General features: G+C 46.0%; 1 protein-coding gene across 4 annotated transcripts in view; it reads left to right on the top strand.

Moving 5' to 3' along the window:
* Nucleotides 1–22,797, top strand: part of SMYD1 (SET and MYND domain containing 1) — a 57,359-nt gene that overhangs the window by 18,360 nt on the left and 16,202 nt on the right. For 2 of the 4 annotated variants that reach the window (XM_016948915.4, XM_063788985.1), the window contains 4 exons: nt 10,396–10,572; nt 13,505–13,718; nt 16,665–16,795; nt 22,218–22,407. In XM_016948915.4, the coding sequence (XP_016804404.2) occupies nt 10,396–10,572; nt 13,505–13,718; nt 16,665–16,795; nt 22,218–22,407 (712 nt within the window). Of the gene's footprint in view, nt 1–10,395; nt 10,573–13,504; nt 13,719–16,664; nt 16,796–19,156; nt 19,196–22,217; nt 22,408–22,797 lie in introns of all 4 variants that reach the window. The other 2 variants (XM_016948914.4, XM_054677998.2) reach the window with 2 other exon arrangements.

Genomic DNA, 22,797 nt, shown 5'->3' with positions numbered 1-22,797 from the left:
AGATGCTCAATAAATACTTGTGGAAAGAATCAGGGAGGGAAGGAAAGAGAGAGAAAGAGAGAGGGAAAGAAGATGGGGTTTCACTATGTTGCCAAGGCTGGTCTCAAACTACTGACCTCAAGAGATTTGCCTGCCTCAGCCTCCAAAAGTGCTGGGATTACAGGCGTGAGCCCCTAGGCACCTGGCCTTTAGTTCCCTTTGCTGCTGTCACAAACTACTGTAACTTCAATGGCTGAAAACAACACAAGTTTATTATCTTATAGTTCTGGAGGTTAGAAGTCTAAAACAGGCTGACACTTCTGTTTCTTTGCTATCTCCGTCTTCTTGAGGCTGCCCACATTCCCTGGCTCATGGCCCCCTTCCTGAATCTTTAAAGCCAGCAGTGTAACATCTTGTTCCCTGCTGACCTCCTGCCTCCTCTTATAAGGACTTGCAATTACATTAGGCCCACCTAGGAAATTTGGGATACTGTCCTTGTCTCAAGGTCTTTAACTTAATCACTCATGCAAAGTTCCTCTGCCATGTAATGTAATCTATTTATAAGTTCTGGGGATTAGGACATTGACAATTTTTGGAGGGCTATTATTCAGTCTACCCCAATGAATAAGAATTTTCTAGATTGATCCAATTCATCACAAAATATGTTAAGAAGGAGCAAGGACAGTTAGTGGATTTTTTTTTAAAGTTCTTTAAATAAAAACTTGAGCAGTCTCTAAATTATTCTGGTTACAAAGTTGAAAGTGACCCGGAGATTATGTATATATAGTGTGTATATAGGGAAAAAGATAGTGGGGAACATGAGAAAAAGTTGAGTATTTGTAAATAAATTACTGTCAACCAGGCTTTTTTTGAAAATGGAACCAGTTATGAGCTTTCTTAGGTGCGGCAGAGCCGGTGGGGTTTAGTCAGTGTAATTCTGTGTGAGCATGTGGGAATGGCAGGATCAGCCCTGGCAGACACACAAACACACATGTGGCCTTTAATCTGATAACAGCTGGTGGTTGGTTATTGGGGGATAAATGATGCTATAAATGGAAATAATTTAATAAAAGGATTAGAGAAATTCCGGAACAATTAGTTCAGAAAATGAGTAAGTGCTAAACTATTCAAGTGACAGCCTTAAATGTTTGCATTGGATGTTGAGAATAACCACAGTCGACTTAGAATTCTGCTTTTCATTTGGCACTTTTAGCTGCAGAGGCAAGACATTTCGACATGTTACACAACCTGTTGTGAGCTGTATTGCTAAATATTGCTCAATAATTCTTAAATCCAGAAGTCTGAGAATGATTGCCTTTTAAAGATGGATTAGATCAAATGGCAGGTTGTCCCCATAATGATGCTATCTTTACCCACTCGCATCCCAGGATGTGTTCTGAACATGAATTGAGGGGGGTGCTTCAGCTAGGCCATGGAAATGTATACAGGTCTTAGTAGGGTGTGTAAGCTGTGGCAGAGAAAATCTTGAGAATTGGTGTTTTAATAAAAAAAGGGATGTTAAAAATAAATTGGCAATCTCCAGGCTTGATCCAAGGAAACAGTACCTTTTAATTCTTTTTTTTTTTTTTGAGATAGGGTCTCACTCTGTTGGTCAAGTTGGAGTGTCATGGCACAATCATGGCTCATTGCAGCCTCTACCTACTGGGCCCAAGCCATCCTCCCACCTCAGCCTCTGGAGTAGCTGGGACTACAGGTGCCTGCCACCATGGCTGGCTACTTTTTATTTTTGTTTTTTGTAGAGGCAGTGGTCTCACTATTTTGCCCAAGCTGGTCTCAAACTCCTGGGCTCAAGTGATCCTCCTGCCTCAGCCTCCCAAAGTTCTGGGATTACAGGTGTAAGCCACTACCCCGGCCCCCACTGACTTCTTATGTCAAGGTATTTAATAGTCAGTGCAAACATGAATCTCATGATCTCATCCAACGGCTAACTCTGTCTCCTATATTTACACCCCCGCACCGACACATTTGCCTATGAGTGCCTCTTTCTGGAAGACCTCAACCTTCTCTGAGTACAAACTCAGCCTATCTCTCGAGGTCAGAACAATGCCTCCTCATCTCGCAGGTGATGCCTTTCTAGATTGCCTCTCCTACCTCAGTTGAAGTAGTCTCTCTTCCTCGAAACTTACAGCAAGTTACCATGCTTGTGGAATGTGGGTCCTGCCTTGTTTATATGTGTTTATGTCCCATCCCAGCCTGGGGACTGCTTGAAGGCAAAGTCGGTATTTCCTTTATCTTTTTTGTTTTTGAGACAGAGTCTCGCTCTGTCGCCCAGGCTGGAGTGCAGTGGCGTGATTTCGGCTCACTGCAAGCTCCGCCTCCTGGGTTCACGCGATTCTCCTGCCTCAGCTTCCCGAGTAGCTGGGACTACAGGCGCCCGCCACCACGCCCAGCTAATTGTTTTTTGTTTGTTTTTAGTAGAGACAGGGTTTCGCCGTGTTGGCCAGGATGTTCTCGATCTTCTGACTTTGTGATCCGCCTGCCTCGGCCTCCCAAAGTGCTGGGATTACAGACGTGAGCCACCGCGCTCGGCCTTCCTTTATCTTTTAAGGCCCTCTATTACCTAGCTCAATGCACATAACAGATTCTCAATAAATACTTGCAGAATGAAGCAGGGAGGGAAGGAAAGACAGAGGGAAAGAAGAAAAGAAGAAGGAATGAGAAAAAGAATTTAAAATATTGTGAAGTTATCTGGGTACTTGAGGGATGGGATGTTCTTTAAGACACCTACCCCAGGCTGGGCACAGCAGGCTCACGCCTGTAATCCCAGCATTTTGGGAAGCTGAGGCAGGCGGATCGCTTGAGCTCAAGAGTTTGAGACCAGCCTGGGCAACATAATGAAATTCCATCTCTACAAAAAAATAAAAATAAAAACAAGCCAAGCGTGGTGGCATGTGCCTGTAGTCCCAGCTACTTGGGAGGCTAAGGTGGGAGGGTCGCTTAGGCCCAGGAGTTTGAGGCTGCAATAAGCAGTGATTATGCCATTGCATTCCAGCCTGGAGGACAGAGAAAGACCCTGTCTCAAAAAAAAAAAAAAAAAAAAAAAAAAAAGACACTTCCCTCTAATTTTTGAGGAGAGACCTTCTGGCAGGCTGGGAGTTTGTAAGCAGCCCTGAAAGACAGAACTGTTGAACTGTTGGTCCAGTCCTCTCTGGCTGAGTTTTTGGAGGGCTTGCCCACCATGCAGGCACCTTGTCTTCAGGCACCTTGTCTTTGCATTTATCTGTCCGTGAGCAACTATTTCCATACAAGGAGCTGAGCAGCAGCTGCCCTTCCAGCCCTCTTCACTCTGACAGATCACAGAGTCCAGCAGGGCTGCAGAGCAGAGTGAGAGGGGACCAGCTGCTGGAGCAGGGCACATTCAAGGCTGCAGGCCAAGCAGGTGGGCCTTGTAGCTGCATCCGCCCGCCTTCTGTGCTGGGAGCAGCGTCCGGCGTCAGGGACCCTTAAGAGAATAATATCCCTGTGAGGATAATGATCTCGGCCAGTCTAAAGGGTTGCTGTGAAGATTTTTTAAAAAACGAATCACTAAAAACATCTCTTTGAAATGGCAAAGTGCTGTGTAAGTGGGAGTTGATACCTTCTTGTGTGAATAGGAATGTAAGACTCGGGAGAAACGAGACTTGCTGAAGGTCACCCAGCTAAGCCTGCCTGGGACAAATGCTCTTTCTCGGAATCCAAAAAGTGGCTTTAGGACTTCATGTTATTTGGACACTCTCCTGCACTAGGGGCAGTAAGGCAGGGGAGGGGTGGGCATTTCTTTTTTTTTTTTTTTTTTGAGACGGAGTCTCACATTGTCACCCAGGCTAGAGTGCCGTGGCGTGATCTCGGCTCACTGCAAACTCCGCCTCCCAGGTTCAAGCGATTCTCCTGCCTCAGCCTCCCTAGTAACTGGGATTACAGGTGCCCGCCACCACGCCTGGCTAATTTTTTGTATTTTTAGTAGAGACGGGGTTTCACTATGTTGGCCAGGCTGGTCTCAAACACCTGACCTCAGGTGACCCACCCGCCTCGGCCTCCCAAAGTGCTGGGATTACAGGCATGAGGCACCATGCCCGACCATGATGGGCATTTCTGTCAGGGGAGTGCCCTTGTCCCCATATGATGTTCTCGTGTAGCTGGGCTGTCTTCCTCTCTGGCAGCTGCCTGGAATGAGCTGGTGCTGGGGGTGAGAGAAGCTCAGCGATCAACCTGGCCCAGCCCTCTCTGAGTGACAGGCAGGATGGGTGGCCCGGGCTGATGTCCACTGAGTACTTATCCAGTGCCAGGCTCTGTGCTGACCATCTTACACATGTTATTTCTTTTAACTCTAAAATCACTACGAGAGTGGTGAGATTTCAGAACTTCTTGTAATTTTCATCTTGCTTGAATTTTTTAAAATAGTAAGTATATTTCATTCAAAAGTACTGGTCAGTAGTCTAAAAGATATCAAGATCTAGGTGTTGCTATTCCCATTTTCACATAAGGAAACAAAAGCTTGGAGAAGTTAGGGGACTTGCTCCAGGTCACACAGCCAGTAGATATTGGAGTCAGGAGTAGAACCCAGCTCTGACCAACTCTAGGTTTGACCTTCCATAATACCCAACCCCATGCCAATGAGGGGAGATGGGAACCAGAGGGACAGGCTTAAAAAAAATTTCAGACTACATTTGAAAGAAAACAAAAAAATTCTTGCTACTCAAAGTTGAAGCATCAGTATTGCCTGGGAGCTTGTTAGAAATGCAGAATCCCAGCCCCCACCCCACATACTAAATCAGAACCTGAGTTTTAACAAGATTGCTGGTGTTGTGTGTGCACACTGAAGTTCCAAAAGCCTGACTCTGCATCCTCCTTCTCCCCAGCTCCAGCCTTGCGGCTAAGCCCTACCAGCAGCCGAGGGCATAGAGAGAAGCTCAGCTTCATCCCAAAGGAAACCTAAATTTAAGAACGATAACTTAATCCTTCCTGGGTTTCACCGGCTTTTAAAACTTGGCTCTAGGCCCTAGCAAAATTACAGAATGGGATATAAAACAGATCTGTGATCCTGGAGGAACTATTTGGTGGTTCATATTTGGAACCCATCCAAGTTCACCATGGGAAAAGAAATCATTGATCACATTTTCTTTTTATGAAAAGTATTCGAAGTTTATTACAGCAAAGAATCTCATGAGATAACAGGAATTCTTTGATAGCAAAGAATCTCATGAGATAACATGAATTGATCCAAGGCCTGATAAAATGATTATGTAAGTGTAATGTTCTCCCTGTCACCCAATCTTGGGTGAAGGCTGCTTTGGAGCAGCTGAAGGCTCTGTCTCCAGCCTTCTCCTGGTCACAGTGGTTATTAGTGACTTTGAGAACATGAGGGTCATGCCACTGGAATTTATTCTTAGGGACATAATATGGCTACAGATAATAGCAGATAGATTATTCTATAATCAGGCCCTATTAGAAGTGTATTAAGTTAGTTAATGGGAGCTTGGAGGCAAATGCCAGGCCAGACATATTCTTTCTGTTGGAGCCAGGCTAGGAAAACTTGCCGTAATAAACCCCACAAGCAGCGTGGACTAAGTAAGGACAGGGTTGTGCAAGGGGTCCATCCCTGATGTCTGCAATAAGGTCATTGAGTAAGGGGTCTTTGCACAGAATTTAAAAACAATAATCCCAGCACTTTGGGAGGCCAAGGTGGGCAGATCACGAGGTCAGGAGTTCCAGACTAGCCTGACCAACATGGTGAAAACCCGTCTCTACTAAAAAATACAAAAATTAGCCAGGCGTGGTGGCGGGTGCCTGTAATCCCAGCTACTCGGGAGGCTGAGGCAGGAGAATCGCTTGAACCCAGGAGGCGGAGGTTGCAGTGAGCCGAGATCATGTCATTGCACTCCAGCCTGGGCTACAGAGTGTGACTCCATCTCAAAAGAAAAAACAAAAAACAATAAAAGTCAATCTGTTTTTTGTTACCACCATGTACCAGCAATTCTAAACAACGTCAAGGATAAAATACTTCTCCTCACCCCAAAATCCATAAGGGTCTAAGTTCTGAAAAACTGCTCTTGGGTAAACCTCATTTTAGCACATTTTAAAATTACATATCTTTTAATAAACATTGTATTCTGCCTGGAAGTTAATTCTGAGGACCTTTGGTTATACAGTCAGCCATGTGGACTCAACTACATGTGTTCATTGTGAGGGTAAATTCTTAAGCTTCAGAGTTGTTCCAGGTTGTGTTGGCCACAGTCTATGTCTCCAATCCTTGTGATACCACATATTCCCACATTTTTAAGTAGATTAGAAATAAGCAGTGATTATAAAGATGAAGACTCAAAATTTGTTGTTCTAAGTGTTCACCTAGGTGATTACCTAGGTGATCACCTGGAATTTTCATTTGTGTTTGAAATTTAAAACAATAAAACAGAGAATTGTGAAGTGTAATGTTTTCGTTTGGTAGGCACACATATTAGTGTATACATGAAATATGAATGTGTGAATATATGTATATGAATAAAAAGATGGAGGATATTGTACTAGGCTATTCTAAAATGTCAATTTGGGTGTAAAATATGAGAGCAGTTCTGGTGTGGGGTTGCTCTCTGATGGACGACCTTGGAACAGACAGGCATGGAGTTACAAGTGGCAGGTTACAAGGGACAGACAGCATGATTGTGCTTGCGTCTAACTGTTCCCTCTCCAGACCACCTCCTGGCTCTCCTCCCTTTCTCTCCTGCCTTGGGTTTGTATTCCTGGTCTGAGCCCTGATGCCCCAGAGGTGGACATCTGCTCTTCCTTCCTCGTTCCTAACCTAAGACATACTCTGAAATTTGCAGATGACTCAGAGGTTAGCATACCAATATAAAAGATGACAGAAGAAAATTCAAAATGACCTTGATGTTTTGGAATGCTACCTTGAAAATCATCAGTTAGGGATAAAGGTGAAGACTCCAAGTTAAAAAATTCAGTGTCACAAAGGAGCTTTTGGGCTGATGGATATATTCATTATTTAATTTTTTTTTTTTTCGAGATGGAGTCTCACTGTGTTGCCCAGGCTGGAGTGCAGTGGTACAGTCTTGGCTCATTGCAACCTCTGCCTCCCTGGTTCAAGCGATTCTCCTGCCTCAGCCTCCGGAGTAGCTGGGACTACAGGTGCCCGTCACCACGCCCAACTAATTTTTGTATTTTTAGTAGGGACGGGGTTTTGCCATGTTGGCCAGGCTAGTCTTGAACTCCTGACCTCAGATGATCCACCTGCCTTGGCCTCCCAAAGTGCTGGGATTACAGGTGTAAGCCACCGCGCCCGGCCCGGATATGTTCATTATCTTGATTGTGATGATGGTTCTGTGGGTAGATGCATATGTCAGAACCTATCAAAGTGTTATTTTTTAACACTTGTTGTATGTCAATCATACCTCCATAAAGATGTCTAGAAAATGCAATTCTGTCTAGACAAACAGAGTGGAAACTCTGTCTTGACTGCAGCACCTTTGAGAAAGCTTGGGAGGTTCTACTGACTATATTTGTAATTTGACCCTAATTTTTTCTTTTTTTTTTTTGAGACAGAGTCTTGATCTGTCACCCAGGCTGGATTGCTGTGGCACGATCTCGGCTCACTGCAACCTCTGTCCCTGGGTTCAAGCGATTCTCCTGCTTCAGACTCCCGAGTAGCTGGGATTACAGGCATGCCCCACCATGCCCAACTAATTTCTGTATTTTTAGTAGAGACAGGGTTTTACCATGTTGGCCAGGCTGTTCTCAAACTCCTGACCTCAGGTGATCTGCGCACCTCGGCTTCCCACAGTGCTGGGATTACAGGTGTGAGCCACTGCACCCGGCCATTTGACCCTAAATTAATGTGAGGTTTTCACTAAAGAAACTAATGGAAGCATAATGTGGAGATCCGGCAAGTGTACATGGCACCACATCTGAATAGCATACTCTGTTCTGGGCACCATAATTGTGAAGTATTGACACCCAAGCTCTTACCTGTGTTTGGCCAGGAGACAAGATTTGGAGCCTTCTTGGAATCCAATTTACTTGGATTTTTCAGGAGTCCAGTTCCTGCTAATGGACTGCAAATTCCTGCCAGAAAATGCAATCCTGACTTGAGGCAGATGTAAGAAATTCATAGCTCTCCATCTCCAGGGGTTTAGAGAGTTCACTAAGTGGCCGGAGTTCCATGTGGGCCCCATGTGCTCTATTCTGCTGGGGCACTTATGACAAATGACCTTCTCAGGGAGGGTGCACCCTCTGTGGCCTAGTTATGATGGGCTGCAGATCCTGCACAGTTCTACGTATGCTAGTGTAATTCTACTCCTCGCTCACTAGGAAAGTTTAAGGGAAGGCAAGTGTAAGAGTAAGGAAGCTGTTACTATGAGGATAACCTTGAATCTGCTTATTAGAAATAAGCACTGAACTTTCATGCCCTCAAGTACTTTATGATTGTTAACAAATTAGTAGCAATACACCTCCTAGTGGATGGGGACACAGCAGTGTGTTGAGCTGGCCAGCCAGAGGCTGAAAACTGCCTGGACTTTAGGAAGCCCAGGATGTAGCATAGAGCAGTAGCCCCTGCGGTGCCCTCAGCTGGCTCTGCACCTGTCTATCCCCTTCCAGATGCCATGCTGGGATCAGTGCTAGGGATCAGGCTCAAGGGTCAGGCCTGGCCTTTGGGCTGGTCCTTGAGCCTGACCCCCTGGCACTGGCCAGCACATTTTGCTTGATTTCTCAGCTAAACCCAACCTCCTTTGGCTACAGGGATTTCTGTAGGTGTATCAGAGGCCACCAGAAAGGTGTGAGAATTCTAGAAACCATGTACAAAGAATTGTTTAAAGATCTGGGAGTATTTAACTTGGAGGAGAGAAATGAATGGGAAGCAAGGCAGTGGTCTTCAAATTCTTGAAGAACTGACCTGACCAGGCTTGTTCCATTGGGCAAGGACACAGAAGGCCAAATTAGGGTACAGGAGCAGGTTTTCTGGGGAGGCAAATTCAAGCTTAACACAAGGAGGAAGTTTGCAACAATTAGGACTGGCCAACAATGAACTGACTGTTCTCAGAAACAGTGAACTCCTTTTCACTGTGGGAATTAGAATATTCATGGCCAGGGATAGACACAAAGGATTTCTGTGCTTGAATGTTCTGTGGAAGCTTCTCCCTCCAGGCTCTGGAATTCTGTGATTCTAAAAGCTCCTGTGTTCTTATACTTTGGAGATCCCTGTTTAGACTGTGGACATCTGCTTGAGTTTACCCATCCACTTCCTTCCCGGGAGCTCAGCGCTCCCCTGCACATCACGGAAATGGTTTTCATTATTTCTTTGCTTCAGAGGTTGGGATTTCTCTTCCCCACATTGTGGGAGCATGAGGTTGAGGTCCAGAGATTCTGTACATCATACCAGATTTCCCTCACTCTGGATGTCAGGCTGTGTCCTGAAATACATTTCCTATGGAGCCTATGCCCTTTTCTGTTTGAACGATGGGTTTAACATGGGATACACGGGGCTCTCTAATGGGAACACTAAGAGGCTGGAAGCACCGGGCGGGGATCCTCATCTTCCCACACCTCTCTCCCTCACCCATCGAATGGGCATGCATTTTCCTCCTCATCACTTCCACCCTCGCTCTGAGCTGGGAGAATATGTCAATGACAGTGAAATCAGTAATCTTGTCATTCTTACTGTTGCAAAATTCACAAACTGTGACATATATCATAGTGTGTAGATATTCTTTTGCATACAATACTGTGTTCTCAATAACACTAGTTCACCACACTGCATGTTCAATTGTTTCTCTAGTAATTTGTGGTATTCCCAGTGCCTAATACATTTAGGTCATCAATTTACCCTTCCTGAATTGAATTGAAGGGCTTATATGCAGAGGGTAAGAGTGTCCTTCACATGGGGGTCACTTAAAAATATTTGGTAGGCCAGGCCCAGTGGCTCATGCCTGTAATCCCAGCACTTTGGGAGGCTGAGGCGGGTGGATCACTTGTCAGGAGTTCGAGACCAGCCTGACCAACATGGTGAAACCCTGTCTGTACTAAAAATACAAAAATTAGCTGGGTGTGGTGGCACATGCCTGTAATCCCAACTACTCAGGAGGCTGAGGCAGAAGAATCGCTTGAACCTGGGAGGCAGAAGTTGCAGTGAGCCGAGATTGCAGTGAGCTGAGATCGTGCCATTGCACTCCAGCATGGGCAACAAGAGTGAAACTCTTGTCTCAAAAAAAAAAAAAAAATTGCTAAAGTAATTGTTATAGCTGGGAAGGGCCTTTGGAGGCTCAAACTCCTCATTTTGGAAGGTGGAAATCTGAAGTTTAGATAAATAAGGACCAGCCAGCTGAACCAGTACTGGAACACAGGTGTCCCACTGGCTGCATGGTGCCCTTTCCACTGTGCTCCCAATCATGTGTCTTCTTTCTCCATTTCCAGCCTTGTTAATTTTGTGTGCCACACCTGCTTCAAGAGGCAGGAGAAGCTCCATCGCTGTGGGCAGTGCAAGTTTGCCCATTACTGCGACCGCACCTGCCAGAAGGATGCTTGGCTGAACCACAAGAATGAATGTTCGGCCATCAAGAGATATGGGAAGGTGCCCAATGAGAACATCAGGTGAGAGCTGGGCACCCTGGTGGTGCTTCAGATTTCCAAATGTCAGGCTGGAATGGTGGCAGTAACAACATTCCCAGATCTAAGGAAGCCAAGCTGAGTGCAAGTCAGGAAACAGCCTCAAAGACTGGATATGGTCACTTCTCTTCACTCCCTTAACGTCTAAGAGGGAGAACTGGCTGTTGACAGCAGTGATTCCAAACTGCAGTCACAGGCTGAAACTGGCTTGCAGATTCCTTCTGTAGGGCTCCCCAATGTTTAGTTTATTTAGGTATTTTGGATACAGGGTCTGCTCTGTTTCCCAGGTTGGAGTGGAGGGGCCCTGATCACAGCTCACTGCAGCCTTGACCTCCCAGGCTCAAGTGATCCTCCCACTTCAGCCTCTCAACTAGCTGAGACCACAGGCACACACCTCCACATCTGGCTAATTTTTGTATTTTTTTAGAGATGGGGTTTTATCACGTTGCCCAGGGTAGCCTCGAACTCCTGAGCTCAAGCGATCCACCCGTCTCGGCCTCCCAAAGTGCTGGGATTACAACCGTGAGCCACCATGCCCGGACAAGGGGCAAGTATTTTTAAATTGATCCACCAATGTTTAAAAATTGGGAAATTTCACATTTTAAAATTAGCATTTCTGACTTCTCTTGAAAAAAAAAAAACAAAAAACTGAAGATCTGGCAAAATAGGCTAGAGCTGAGTAGTATCTGCCACCTTTGAAAAAATACAGAGCTTTCTAAGTCACAGCAGCACCACTGCTCCCTGTGGTCATACACATTACACCAGAGAGTGCATTTGAGTTTGCAACTAATGGCCTTTCCTGGTGGCCATCATCAGAATCTCAAGGCCTATAGCTCCAGCCCAAGAGATTCCCAATCCTGGAGGTTCCGCTGGGGTGGGGCTCGGTGCTGGGCTGCAGGGAGATGCTCAGGAAGCCAGCACTGCAGAGCAAAGGAGATGGAGATGGTGACTGGGAGCATTTTCACTGTGTGCATAGCGTGTGAAGTTAAGGCACAGAATGGAATTGTCATATCCTGATGATTTTTAGGAACCTGCAGGATGAAATGGCTCAGTCAACCTCTCCATGCCCCTTAGCTCCATCTATTGAAACACTACATATTCTTCAAGACCTGAAGTAAATGGCACCTCCTATGATACTGACTGAGTTGAAATCTACCACCCATTGACCTCTATTCTCTGAGCTTCATGACCCTTTCCTCGTTATTTGGAGGCAGCAGATCTTCCCTGTGCTGAGTCGTATTTTCCCCAGTGCTGCCCTGGGCTCCCTGTGAAGACACCTCAGTTTCCAGGCACCTGGAGTCCCATGCGGGGCATTTCTCCAGAAATAACTCAGTGACTCAAACAGGAGAAATCGGGAAGATGAAAAAGGTTCTGGAAACAGATGGTTGGTGATGGTTGCACAGCAGTGTGAGTGTGCTTAATGCCACCAAACTGTATGCTTAAAAATGGTTAAAATGGTTCAAAAAGAGGTGGGGGGACAGAAGGGACCCTGAGGTGATGGCACTGGTTAGTGTCTTGACTGTGTAGGTGGATACATGAAGCTACATAGGTGATAGCATTGTATATAATTAAACACACATACACATTCATGAGTGTAAGTAAAACCGAAGAAATCTGAATGATACAGGTGGGTTAATATTCTGGCTGTGATATTAGTTCTCTAAAATGTTACCATTGGAGAAAACTGGGCAAAATGTACAAGGGATCTCTTTGTATTGTTTTCCAACTGCCTGTGAATCTGCAATTATCTCACTTAAAATTTCAATTAAAAAAAATGAGGAGAGGGCCTCAGGGACAGGATCTGTCCTGGACCACCATCCCCTCCCCAGATGCCTGAGAAGTGTGCAGTCAGTGGGTGGCAGGAATATTAAAGTGTCCCTGGGTCATAAGCTTCATCACAGGCCACCTAATAGTTAACAAAGAGGCCTTCAGGATGAAGTACACCCCTTTGTCTCATACTCAAGTCCCTGTGTCTCTATAGGTCTCCTCCTGTCCCACCTGGCCTCCTCCTCTTCCCCCAGAGCCCCGCTCCGGCCAGGCCAGGCCCCTCCCTGCTTCCTGCACGTGGCATGCCCGTGGCTGCCTCGAGGCCTCCGCTCACACTGTTTTCCGGCCTAGATTGCCTTCTCCACTTTCTCACTCCCCAATCATTAAGAATACCAATACTTTCACACACAATGCAGACACCTATTACCTCACTTTGTCTTCTGAATACCTCTGGAGGTTAGCATAGCAGGGAATATTTTCCCTATTTTACAAGCCACCAGATAGATTCAGAGAGGTCAAGTGACTTGCCCAGGCTCACATAGTAAGAAGTGGAAACAGGCCATTAGACTCCTGATGCAGGGCTCATCCCAGTAGGCCACACTGTTGAGAGACCCAGGCTGCCGCACCTCTCTGTTTCCCCAGACCCCACAGAACCTGGCTCCTGCCCACACCTCCACCTTTATTTGGTCTCCATTTCTTGCTCCCTGTGCTCCAGCCACCTCTGCCTTCCTGCTGCTTCTCCATCATGCCAAGCTCATTCCTTCTTCAGGGCCTTTGTACTCACTGCCCTCTCCTGAAGTGCTCTTTCTCCAGTATCACAGAGCCAGCTCCTCCACCCCTTCCAATTCCAGCTCAAATGTGCCTCCTCTGTGACACTTCCCTGGAAGACCTTAGCTTCCCCACCCCAGTCACTCTCTATAATGCCACCCTGTATTATTTTTTCTGCATAGCACTTTCTATGTAAAATGTGCTTGTTTACTTACCTCTCCCCCACTATATGAAGCATCATGATAGAATAAATTCCATCCATCTAGTTTAAAAACGTATCTTGGGCCCAACATTGTGCCTGGCATGCATGAGACACCCAGTAAATGTGTGTTGAAGGAATGAATGCAGCTGCAGTGGCCTCCTGACGCTGCCCTTCCCACAGGCTGGCGGCGCGCATCATGTGGCGGGTGGAGAGAGAAGGCACCGGGCTCACGGAGGGCTGCCTGGTGTCCGTGGACGACTTGCAGAACCACGTGGAGCACTTTGGGGAGGAGGAGCAGAAGGACCTGCGGGTGGACGTGGACACATTCTTGCAGTACTGGCCGCCGCAGAGCCAGCAGTTCAGCATGCAGTACATCTCGCACATCTTCGGAGTGGTAGGCCCCCTGCGTCCCTTCTCCATCCTCCCTGTCTGTCTCCTCTTTCCTTCCCTCCTCCCACTTGGGGAGGGTGGGGCTTCTCAGAAGTGAACTAAGAGGCAGAAGCCCTGTCTGCCCTGGACCCTGATTTCTATTTCCATAAAGGTCTCATCTAGCCCAGGCAGCCAGAGGCGCTGGAGAAACCGCCTTCTATTTACCGCATGTAGCAGAAACATCTACTGCCCCTTCCATTTCTGAGCCCAGGGACAGGCCTCCAAATGACCCAACTAATAAAATCCAGAGATTCTAGAGTATGATTCCTTATCAAGGAGGGGCCATGGTGACAGCTGGGATCGTCCAACTAAGAAGTTTCCAGAAACTGTCAGGCCAGAGTTGGGAGGGGAGGCCAAGAGGACTGAAGGAGGACAGGAGTTTGAAGTGAAGCCCCCTCATCCTGGACTCTGTCTTCTGGCCTTGTTTACTGTGAGGCCATTCCTGCTGTATCTGAATTGGCATCCCACATACAAATTTTACTTATTTATCCATCTCTGGATGGTAGATTTGGATGGTAATTTATCCTCTTACTTATCTGCACTTTTTACATTTTTTTCCTCTCCACGTTGAAAATAAAGACCCCCAATCACTATCCCTTCCTGCCCACCAGTCACTTTGGAAACCTTTTTCCAGGTCTGCCAGGCAGGATTGATGTGGAGCCTGGAGCAGTGGGGGATGTGAGCCAGAGAGAGGGGAGTCAGGGTTTTGGGGTGGGAGCAACCAAGCCAGATGAGGCCATAAGAGTCCGGGAAGTGGGGGCGAGAACCCGGTGGATGAGGAGGCTCAGGTCCTGGCTGTGGGGATGGATGTGTTCCATCTGGTAGGCCAGGACCTTTATGTGGTGAAGGTGAGCAGGCTGAGGACGGAGGAGGACAAACATCACACTGACATCTCTCCAGTCTTCACCATATTGGGGGGCGAAGGGAGAGAGATTGATTGAGTCTAAGGATTTGGCTCATGCAATGGTGGAGGCTTGGTAAGTCCAAAATCTGCAAGGTAGGCCATCAGGCTGGAGATCAGGGAAGAGTTGCAGTTCAAGTCCGGAGGCATTCTGCTGGCAGAACTCCTTGCTCAGGGGAGATCAGTCTTTATTCTATTCAGGTCTTCAACTGATTAGATGAGGCCCACCCACATTCTAGCAGGCACTCTGCTTTACTCAAACTCCACCAATTTAAATGTGAAACTCATCCAAAAACACCTTCACAGAAGCATACATTATAGTATTTGACCAAATATCTGGGCACCATTGACCAGCCATGTGGGCACACAAAATTAACCACCACAGCTTCCCATGTATTATTTTACACAATCTTTACAACACAAGGTAAGGTCCATGCTTTCAGCATTTCTATTTTATAGAACAGAAAACCTAGGCCCAGAGGGGTTACATGACCTCCAAAAGCCACATGGTTAGCTTGTGCCCAGGGAAAGTCTAGAAGCAGTCTGTATTTTCAGGAGCCAGAGCTTCTACCTCTTTTTTTTTTTTTTTTTTTTTTTTTTTTTTTTTTTGAGATGAGGGTCTTACTCTGTCACTCAGGCTGGAGTGCAGTGGTGCAATCATGGTTCATTGCAAACTCCATCTTCCAGGCTCAAGTGATCCTCCCGCCTCCCAAGTAGCTGGGACCACAGATGCATACCACTATGCCTGGTTAATTTTTGCATTTTTTTTTATAGAAGCAGGGTTTCACCATATTGCCCAGGCTGATCTCAAACTCCTGAGCTCAAGTGATCTGCCCATCTCTGCCTTCCAAAGTGCTGGGATTACAGGCGTAAGCCACCACGCCTGGCCTAAGCTTTTACTTTTACCTGTTATGTTCTATAGCCTTGGGGTGAATTGGTGTGTTGAGTAATCTTCGGCATCCCTGATAGGTCTGGGGACTAGGGCTAGAGGTCATATAATTACCAAAGGTTAGAGCTGAAAAGATCCTTGGAGCTTATCTAGTCCAATTTATTCAACCTATAGATGGGAAAACCAGGGCTCAGAGAAGAAAGAAGTTTGCTCCAAGTAGTACAGCTTGTTAGTGGTACTCAGAGGCTTGACATCATGAACTTACTAAATGTCTGATGAGAATAAATGGAGAAAGTGACACTCCTCCATATCTATGACAAATATCCATGTGAGGGCATAAATGTCTACTGGGTTTCCGTTATGTACAGCATGTATTCATAGATGTATTTATAGATGAAGTGGAAATCTGCATGCAGTTACTAATGTATTCTACGTTATATTTATTCTTATGTATTTTTCCTACTGTGAGAGCAGATATTTGGTGTCTGTTTCTGTAAAGAAAAATTTATTTTTAAGGAAAAGAAAATCACTTGGATGCCACATCAGTAGTAACCAACTTGATTTGCCTTGAATCTCAGAGATAAGTGTTAAATATGGTACTCATCAGATTTAACAACTGTGAGCAGGGAATATAAAACTATGCACCAGATACAAAATAATCAAAAGAGATGTCAATTTTTTTTTTTATGAACAGCTACAGGAGTTTAAACTGAGTAGGCAGAGGAAACAGGGGAAGGAAAAGCTCACACACACACACACGCCCACGTGCACACAAAGCAGGGTACAGAGAGAAAAACCAAGACAGAGACTGAGGAATACTCATGTAAGACCCAGATACAGAAAAAGGAAAACATTTCCACCTTTGACTCTTTTAGAATAGAGCCACAAAAAACTTTCAAGGTAGGGTTGCATTTTTGCAGGTATGGGACTGTTCCATGGCCCTAATCTTGTGTATCATTTGGAGTCATGCAGAGAACAGGAGACGAATTGTTCTGTGTCCAGACTCCCTAAGCATCTCCAGGGTGAGACTGGGTCTTCTGTTTTTTAAAACTCCTTTCAACAGCTAGGATGTTGTTCTGTCCATGTCTGTCGACTGACCTTTCATCTTTTCCCCTGGGTAGATTAACTGCAACGGTTTTACTCTCAGTGATCAGAGAGGCCTGCAGGCCGTGGGCGTAGGCATCTTCCCCAACCTGGGCCTGGTGAACCATGACTGTTGGCCCAACTGTACTGTCATATTTAACAATGGCAAGTGAGTATGTCTTTATCTGGGGGTGTGTGTGAAGGGGATGGGGAGACCTATGGTGTTTTCTCCACTTGACTTAAGCCAAAGTCAACCTGCTAAACCTGAACTAGCATAAATTTTAAATGTATAGCACATAGAAATCTCATTCCAGAATAATTGTGAATGAGAGAAAGGCATCATGGAGGATATCGAAGAATTCAACCTGGGTCATTTCTGAATGTGTATGTTTCTTGGGGCTGCCTGGACAGGTTAGATAAACCTTTAACTACTATTTTAAAACTTGAAGCCTAGGATTATCTGTCTAGAGGTCATTTAGTCAAGGTCTCAGCAGGAATCAGGGGGCACACTCAAAAGGGTTTACCCAAATAGAATTGAATGAAGGGACAATTTACAGAAGTGTGGGCAGGGTTTAAGATACTAAAAGGGGCAGGGCCTGGTGGCTCATGCCCGTAATCCAAGCTCTTTGGGAGCCCGAGGAGGGGCAGATCACTTGAGGTCAGGAGTTTGAGATCAGCGTGGACAACTTAGTGATACCCCCGTATCTATAAAAAATAAATAAATACATTAGCCGGGCATGGTGGTGTGTGCCTGCAGTCCCAGCTACTCATGAGGATGAGGCAGGAGGATCACTTGACCTCAGGAGGTTGAGGCTGCAGTGAACTATAATCATGCCACTGCACTCCAGCTTGGGTGACAAAGTGAGACCTTGTCTCTAAAACCAAACCAAACAAAACCAAACAAAACAATATAACAACAAAAAGAAACTAACAGGAATGGTGAGGTGCCCAGGGACTAGCAACACATGAAACCATCACCACCTCTAGGCCTGGAAGGGCAGGTGAAGGAAGCACTGTTTCTGCAGCTAGTGAGAGCTGGACCCGGGATAGAGGGCCCCCAACAGCTCAGCTGTGGCTTACAACTGTGTCTAGAGAAACCAGCCAGCTGGCACCATGGCTCAGAAAAGAGGAAGCCAATGGACTAGATAGTCCAACCCCTCATTCCCCCAACCTTCTGCTCTCCTACCATTGGCCAAACCCCAACCAGAAGCCAGACCACAAAGAAACCTGGGTGACGCAACCCTCAGAGGTCAGCCCTCTTTTCTGAGACAGCACAGATGAGGGGGGACATAAGGGCACATGATGGATTTGGGGGTGGGGTACAAATGGAGAAGAATCAGCAGATGGAATGAGCTCCTGCTGGTCCATGGCTCAGGATGGGGAGATGTAGGGGAATGAGGCCAGAGCAATATTAATTGCTTTTGCTCTTAGAGATGAGCTTTTATGACAGATACAAGCTGACTTTGAGCCATCAACAATGAGCAAGTTTCCCCCAAAAACTTCCTAGAAGCCAGACAATGGTGTCTGGTTCTCAGCTGAGAATCGGGCCTAAGCTTCAATATGCCAAGTACCCTGATTTCTCTTTTCCTTCCTATTTCTGAAACCAGGCTCTTAAATAATTGAGAAAGTCACTCAAGATGGGAAAGTTTATTTTGGACTCAGATGATAATCTTTTCTCAGCATTTGTGTTTCCTTTCTGAAGCCTTTTGGGGTCACTGGCCTGGATCTTAGGGAATCCTCCCTAGAGGGGCTGTTGACAGAGCTTGACCTGGTTGGCAGAGAGGATCAAATTCAGCCATGTATGGGCCTGGGCCTTCTAGATGGCCCTCTTCTAAGTGGTGGTGACCCAAGGCTCCTCTTGTCATTGGGTGTAACAACCACAGGAATCTAGGAACTCTTTCTTCTGTGTCTGCTCTGGCTTCCTTGCATCTACTAATTTCTAGCAGCCACATTTTATCCAGGCTTCTTGGCTTTTGTGCAAGAGAAGGTGACTTTGCATTTCCTGTCTAGCCACCTGCCATAGTGGAAAGAACCCTAGACATGGGGTTAGGGGCCCAATTTGAACCCCAACAATTTTTACATACTATCTCTGTGACCTAACCAGCCTCCATGTGCACTTCAAACTCTTTGCAAGACAGACATCCAAAGAGGCAATGTTTATTCACCCAGGATGCTTAATAGAATGATAATAACAACATTGTGCATGTTTTTTCAGCACTCTGCTTTTAACTGTATCATGACAGTCTCATTACAGGTGAGAACACTGAAACACAGGGAAGGGAAGGAACTTGTTCAGGTCAGGGCTGAGTACCTTTGAATCCAGAATGTCTTGATCCAAATTCAGTGCACTTTCCACTATACCAGGCTGTGTCTTGTCCAGTGAGTCCAGCTAGAAGGGGCTAGGATAAAGGTTGTTGTGATGGCCAAAGCTTTGATACTGTGACCCAGAATGCTGTACACCCTTGCACTGGATCACACCTGATCAGCCAATGATAATGATTTCCATATGGGTGTCTGTTTTGTCTTTCAGTCATGAGGCAGTGAAATCCATGTTTCATACCCAGATGAGGTGGGTCAGTCCTTTCAAGCATCCCTGCTCCTCTGACCCATCTCCCTCACTTGCCTGGTTTGCTGGGGCCACCCATTCCCGAGACTTCTTGGCTGCCATCTGTCCATAACGTCCTTCTGTATCCCAGTGTCTCATCTTTTTAATGCATTTAAATTAACCATTTTTTCCTTACCCACATACCACCTGCCTTGCCTTTGCTTTATTTTGCCTCCTTTCTTCCTCCCTTTCATGCCTCACTTCCACTGCTCTTCCAACCTTGAAGCATGAACCCTTGTAGTCCACATCGTCTTAGCAAAAGCCTATCTTGTCTCCCTAAACCCTGCTTACCATGAAATGGGGACTGTGACTAACCTACTAAAGGACTGTCTGTTTATAAGCCCCAACTTCTCACCCAGACTGGGCTCCAAAAAATAGCATCTATAACTGATATTTTTAATAAATATTTATTCCTAGTATTCTGCTTACTGCTTCTGACCAACTATGAATTAGTAGTTTAGGTTAAATTTTACTTTTCTTAATGACAACCAAATGGACCCAGATGGGTCTTTTCCTCAGGGTGGGGTTGACAGCTCTTGAAATAGTCTTTGGATTAAGAACAAAATGCTGTGTGGGAGTTTGGGCTTTGGGAATGCTGGGGTAGAAGTGGTTGGTGCACTTGAGTCTGTGCTGGTGTGCACTGCACGTGAATTTGGATGATTCACGTCATCTCTTGGACTTGGGTTCCACATCTGTAGAGAAAGGTCAAGAGGAGAGTGCTCTAGGGACCTTCCTAGTTCTAAGTCTCTGTAGCTCTGGGCTCTGTCCCTAACCTCTGTGAGAAATACTTAAATAGGCTGCCTACTTGTGGCTCAATTAGCTGAACTATAGAATTGCAGATTGTTTGAGGTAGAAGGGGTCTGGGGTCCAGGGTGGGGATGAAGCTTGTCCAAGAAAGCTGGTTGGAGGGAGAGCCAGGGCTAAAACCCTCATCTCCTGCCTCCTGCAGTGCTTATTTCAGGCTGGTCTCCATTCCCCTCCCCCAATCTCCAGTTTCAAGTAAGGTAAAATGAGGCATACATATATGCATCTTTTCATATTTAAGTGACATTAAGTTAATTTGGTTTTGAAAAATTTCTAATACCATTGAAATAATCAGACACCCTGAGACTGTGCAAGAATTGGCACAATCATGATGGGAAGTAAAATTACTGGAAATTCCAGCCCAATTGGCCACTGATTCACTGTTGAATTAGAATATGTCACTACAGTGAGCTGCCTCTGTAAAAGGGACTCGTGGGGGCAGAATTGGTTACTTACCCAACAGAGTTAAACCCCAGAGATCCACACTCTATCCTGGCCCAGGAATTTCTCACACAGAATTATTAAGGACATTAGTAGAGTCCTAAAAATCAAGGGCTTTGATGCATCTTAATTCCCATGCATTGAAGACCCAGGAAGCAGCCTGAAAGCAACCAGGCAAGGCTACTATGTTGAGGACAATCGTGAATGGTATGAAGTTCTAATCCTGGCTCTGTCCCGAAAGTGTTGTGGGACCTATCCCTCTTGTGTCACTATCCTCATTTGTGAAATGAGTGTCCCTGCAGCTCACACATAGGATTCTAAGCAGAACTGTGAGCAGAATCACCCGGCCTTCCTCTCCTACTGGCCTTTCATCACTATAGTAACCGCTGCTGCTGAAAATTGGGGTAAGGAACAAAGGAAAGGAGGGACAAATGGTGAGCAGGCACTTCAGTTTTGCAGGCTTCACAGGAGTTGTTTTTATACATATTATCACATTAATAGGCATGTCAGTGTATCTCACTTTGGGAGAAGGATTTTTATCCATAAGTGGTCACCTCAGATGCCTGGATATGAACGTCACTACCATTCAGCAGTTGCTCCCTTGACTGTCACCTCAGACCACAGGGAAGGGGCTGCCTTTGACTGGGACTCTTCTCAGATGCTGGAGTCTTGCCATTGCTTTTGCATGCTGTCCAACTGAGCCTTTCTGGAAGGTAAAAGAAATGACCACGGATCTCTGTGCAGATGCTCTCCCCAGCCCTCTGCATCCTGCCACTTCCTCTCTGGATGATGGCTTTCTACTAGGCAGGGAGGTCCCAGGATTCTGGGGAGATACAGGAGCATGGTTTAGGACCCAGCTTGCAGGGCCCACCACTTGTTTTCTGTAGCTGTCTGGCCTTGTGGTGGAGGATGCATGGTTGAGAGGTCCACAGACTGACCTCCACCTGTTTGGCTCAGCTGGATGTCAGTTCTGCAGTGGGTTTTTACCTTCAACATCTTCAGTACCTATCACATTAGGTAAGGTGGGTAGTGCTGTAGCTAATTGAGAGTCAGGTCTAGGCTGGAAGGGAACTGAAATGCCATCTGCCCTTGCTAACTACCTTCAACCAGTAAGCCACATCTCCCAATAAACACCAAAGTGAACAATGCAGTAAGCTAACAGAGCCAGCCTTTGTTTATTTGCCTTCAGTGATCTCCAGTGGGCTAAGTCTCCTCAGGTAATTTGGCCTGAACCATTGGACTGAAGGTTAAGAGGTGACTTCAAGTTAGACACAGAATGGGCCAAGGTTGTGGGTAACCGAATGTGTATGTTTCTGAGAGAGTAGTCCCCAAACTAACCAGAAAATATTTTTAGGTTTCTTCTTGTTTGGAGTTTTTGCCTTATTATTTCTCCCTTCCTTTGTTACAGACAATCAGTAGCTAAAAGTAAAGGGAGGCTTACGGGCATGGACATTCTGTCTGGTTTTATGACCAAGCCCAGCTCTCTACTAGGAGTCTATTTGAGCTGATTCCACAGTAGTTAACTGAATGGAATGGATCAGACTGTTCTAAAGAATAGAGTAGAATTATCCGGAAAATCATCCTTTAAGTCACATTTCTCCTTTTGTGGGGTCAATGGGAGTTTCTGAGTGTCAGTGAAAGTCATTGTCTTTGAGACCCAACTCCATGAAGCCTTGGAGAGCACGGATCCCATTCCAGTAGGCCTGGATTCGATTCACCTTTTCCTTTCACCCTGCCTCAGAATTGAGCTCCGGGCCCTGGGCAAGATCTCAGAAGGAGAGGAGCTGACTGTGTCCTACATCGACTTCCTCAACGTTAGTGAAGAACGCAAGAGGCAGCTGAAGAAGCAGTACTACTTTGACTGCACATGTGAACACTGCCAGAAAAAACTGAAGGATGACCTCTTCCTGGGGGTGAAAGACAACCCCAAGGTACACACAGCCCTGCTGCTGAGGTGTTTGTGTCTGTCTTCTCCAGGAGCCAGTCACAGGTGGTTTCACAGCTAATCCGTGTGCCCTGCCCATGAGCTTCCTAGGGAGCAACTGTCACCCTGGGGAGGAGGCAGGGCATGAGAGCAGAGCACCGCAGGTGGGTCCCAGCTAGGTCCTGGCACTGCCACTTGCCAGGTGTTTGAGTTTGGGGAAGTCACCCAGTTTTCTCAACAGTAAAATAGGAATGATGGCCCCACTGCAAGAGGTTGTTATAAAGATTAAAGAAGATGATGTGTGTAAAAGGAGTGGCATACGGAGTAGACACTGGAAATTTTGGTTCCTCCTCTTACTCCTTTATGAGTTGAGTGATGTTGAGAATTTAAGGTGTTC

This window comes from Pan troglodytes, chromosome 12 (genome assembly GCF_028858775.2).
Source record: "Pan troglodytes isolate AG18354 chromosome 12, NHGRI_mPanTro3-v2.0_pri, whole genome shotgun sequence".
Classification (NCBI taxonomy): domain Eukaryota; kingdom Metazoa; phylum Chordata; class Mammalia; order Primates; family Hominidae; genus Pan; species Pan troglodytes.
Note: the sequence above shows the minus strand (reverse complement) of the source record. Positions and strands in the feature narration are given on the sequence as shown.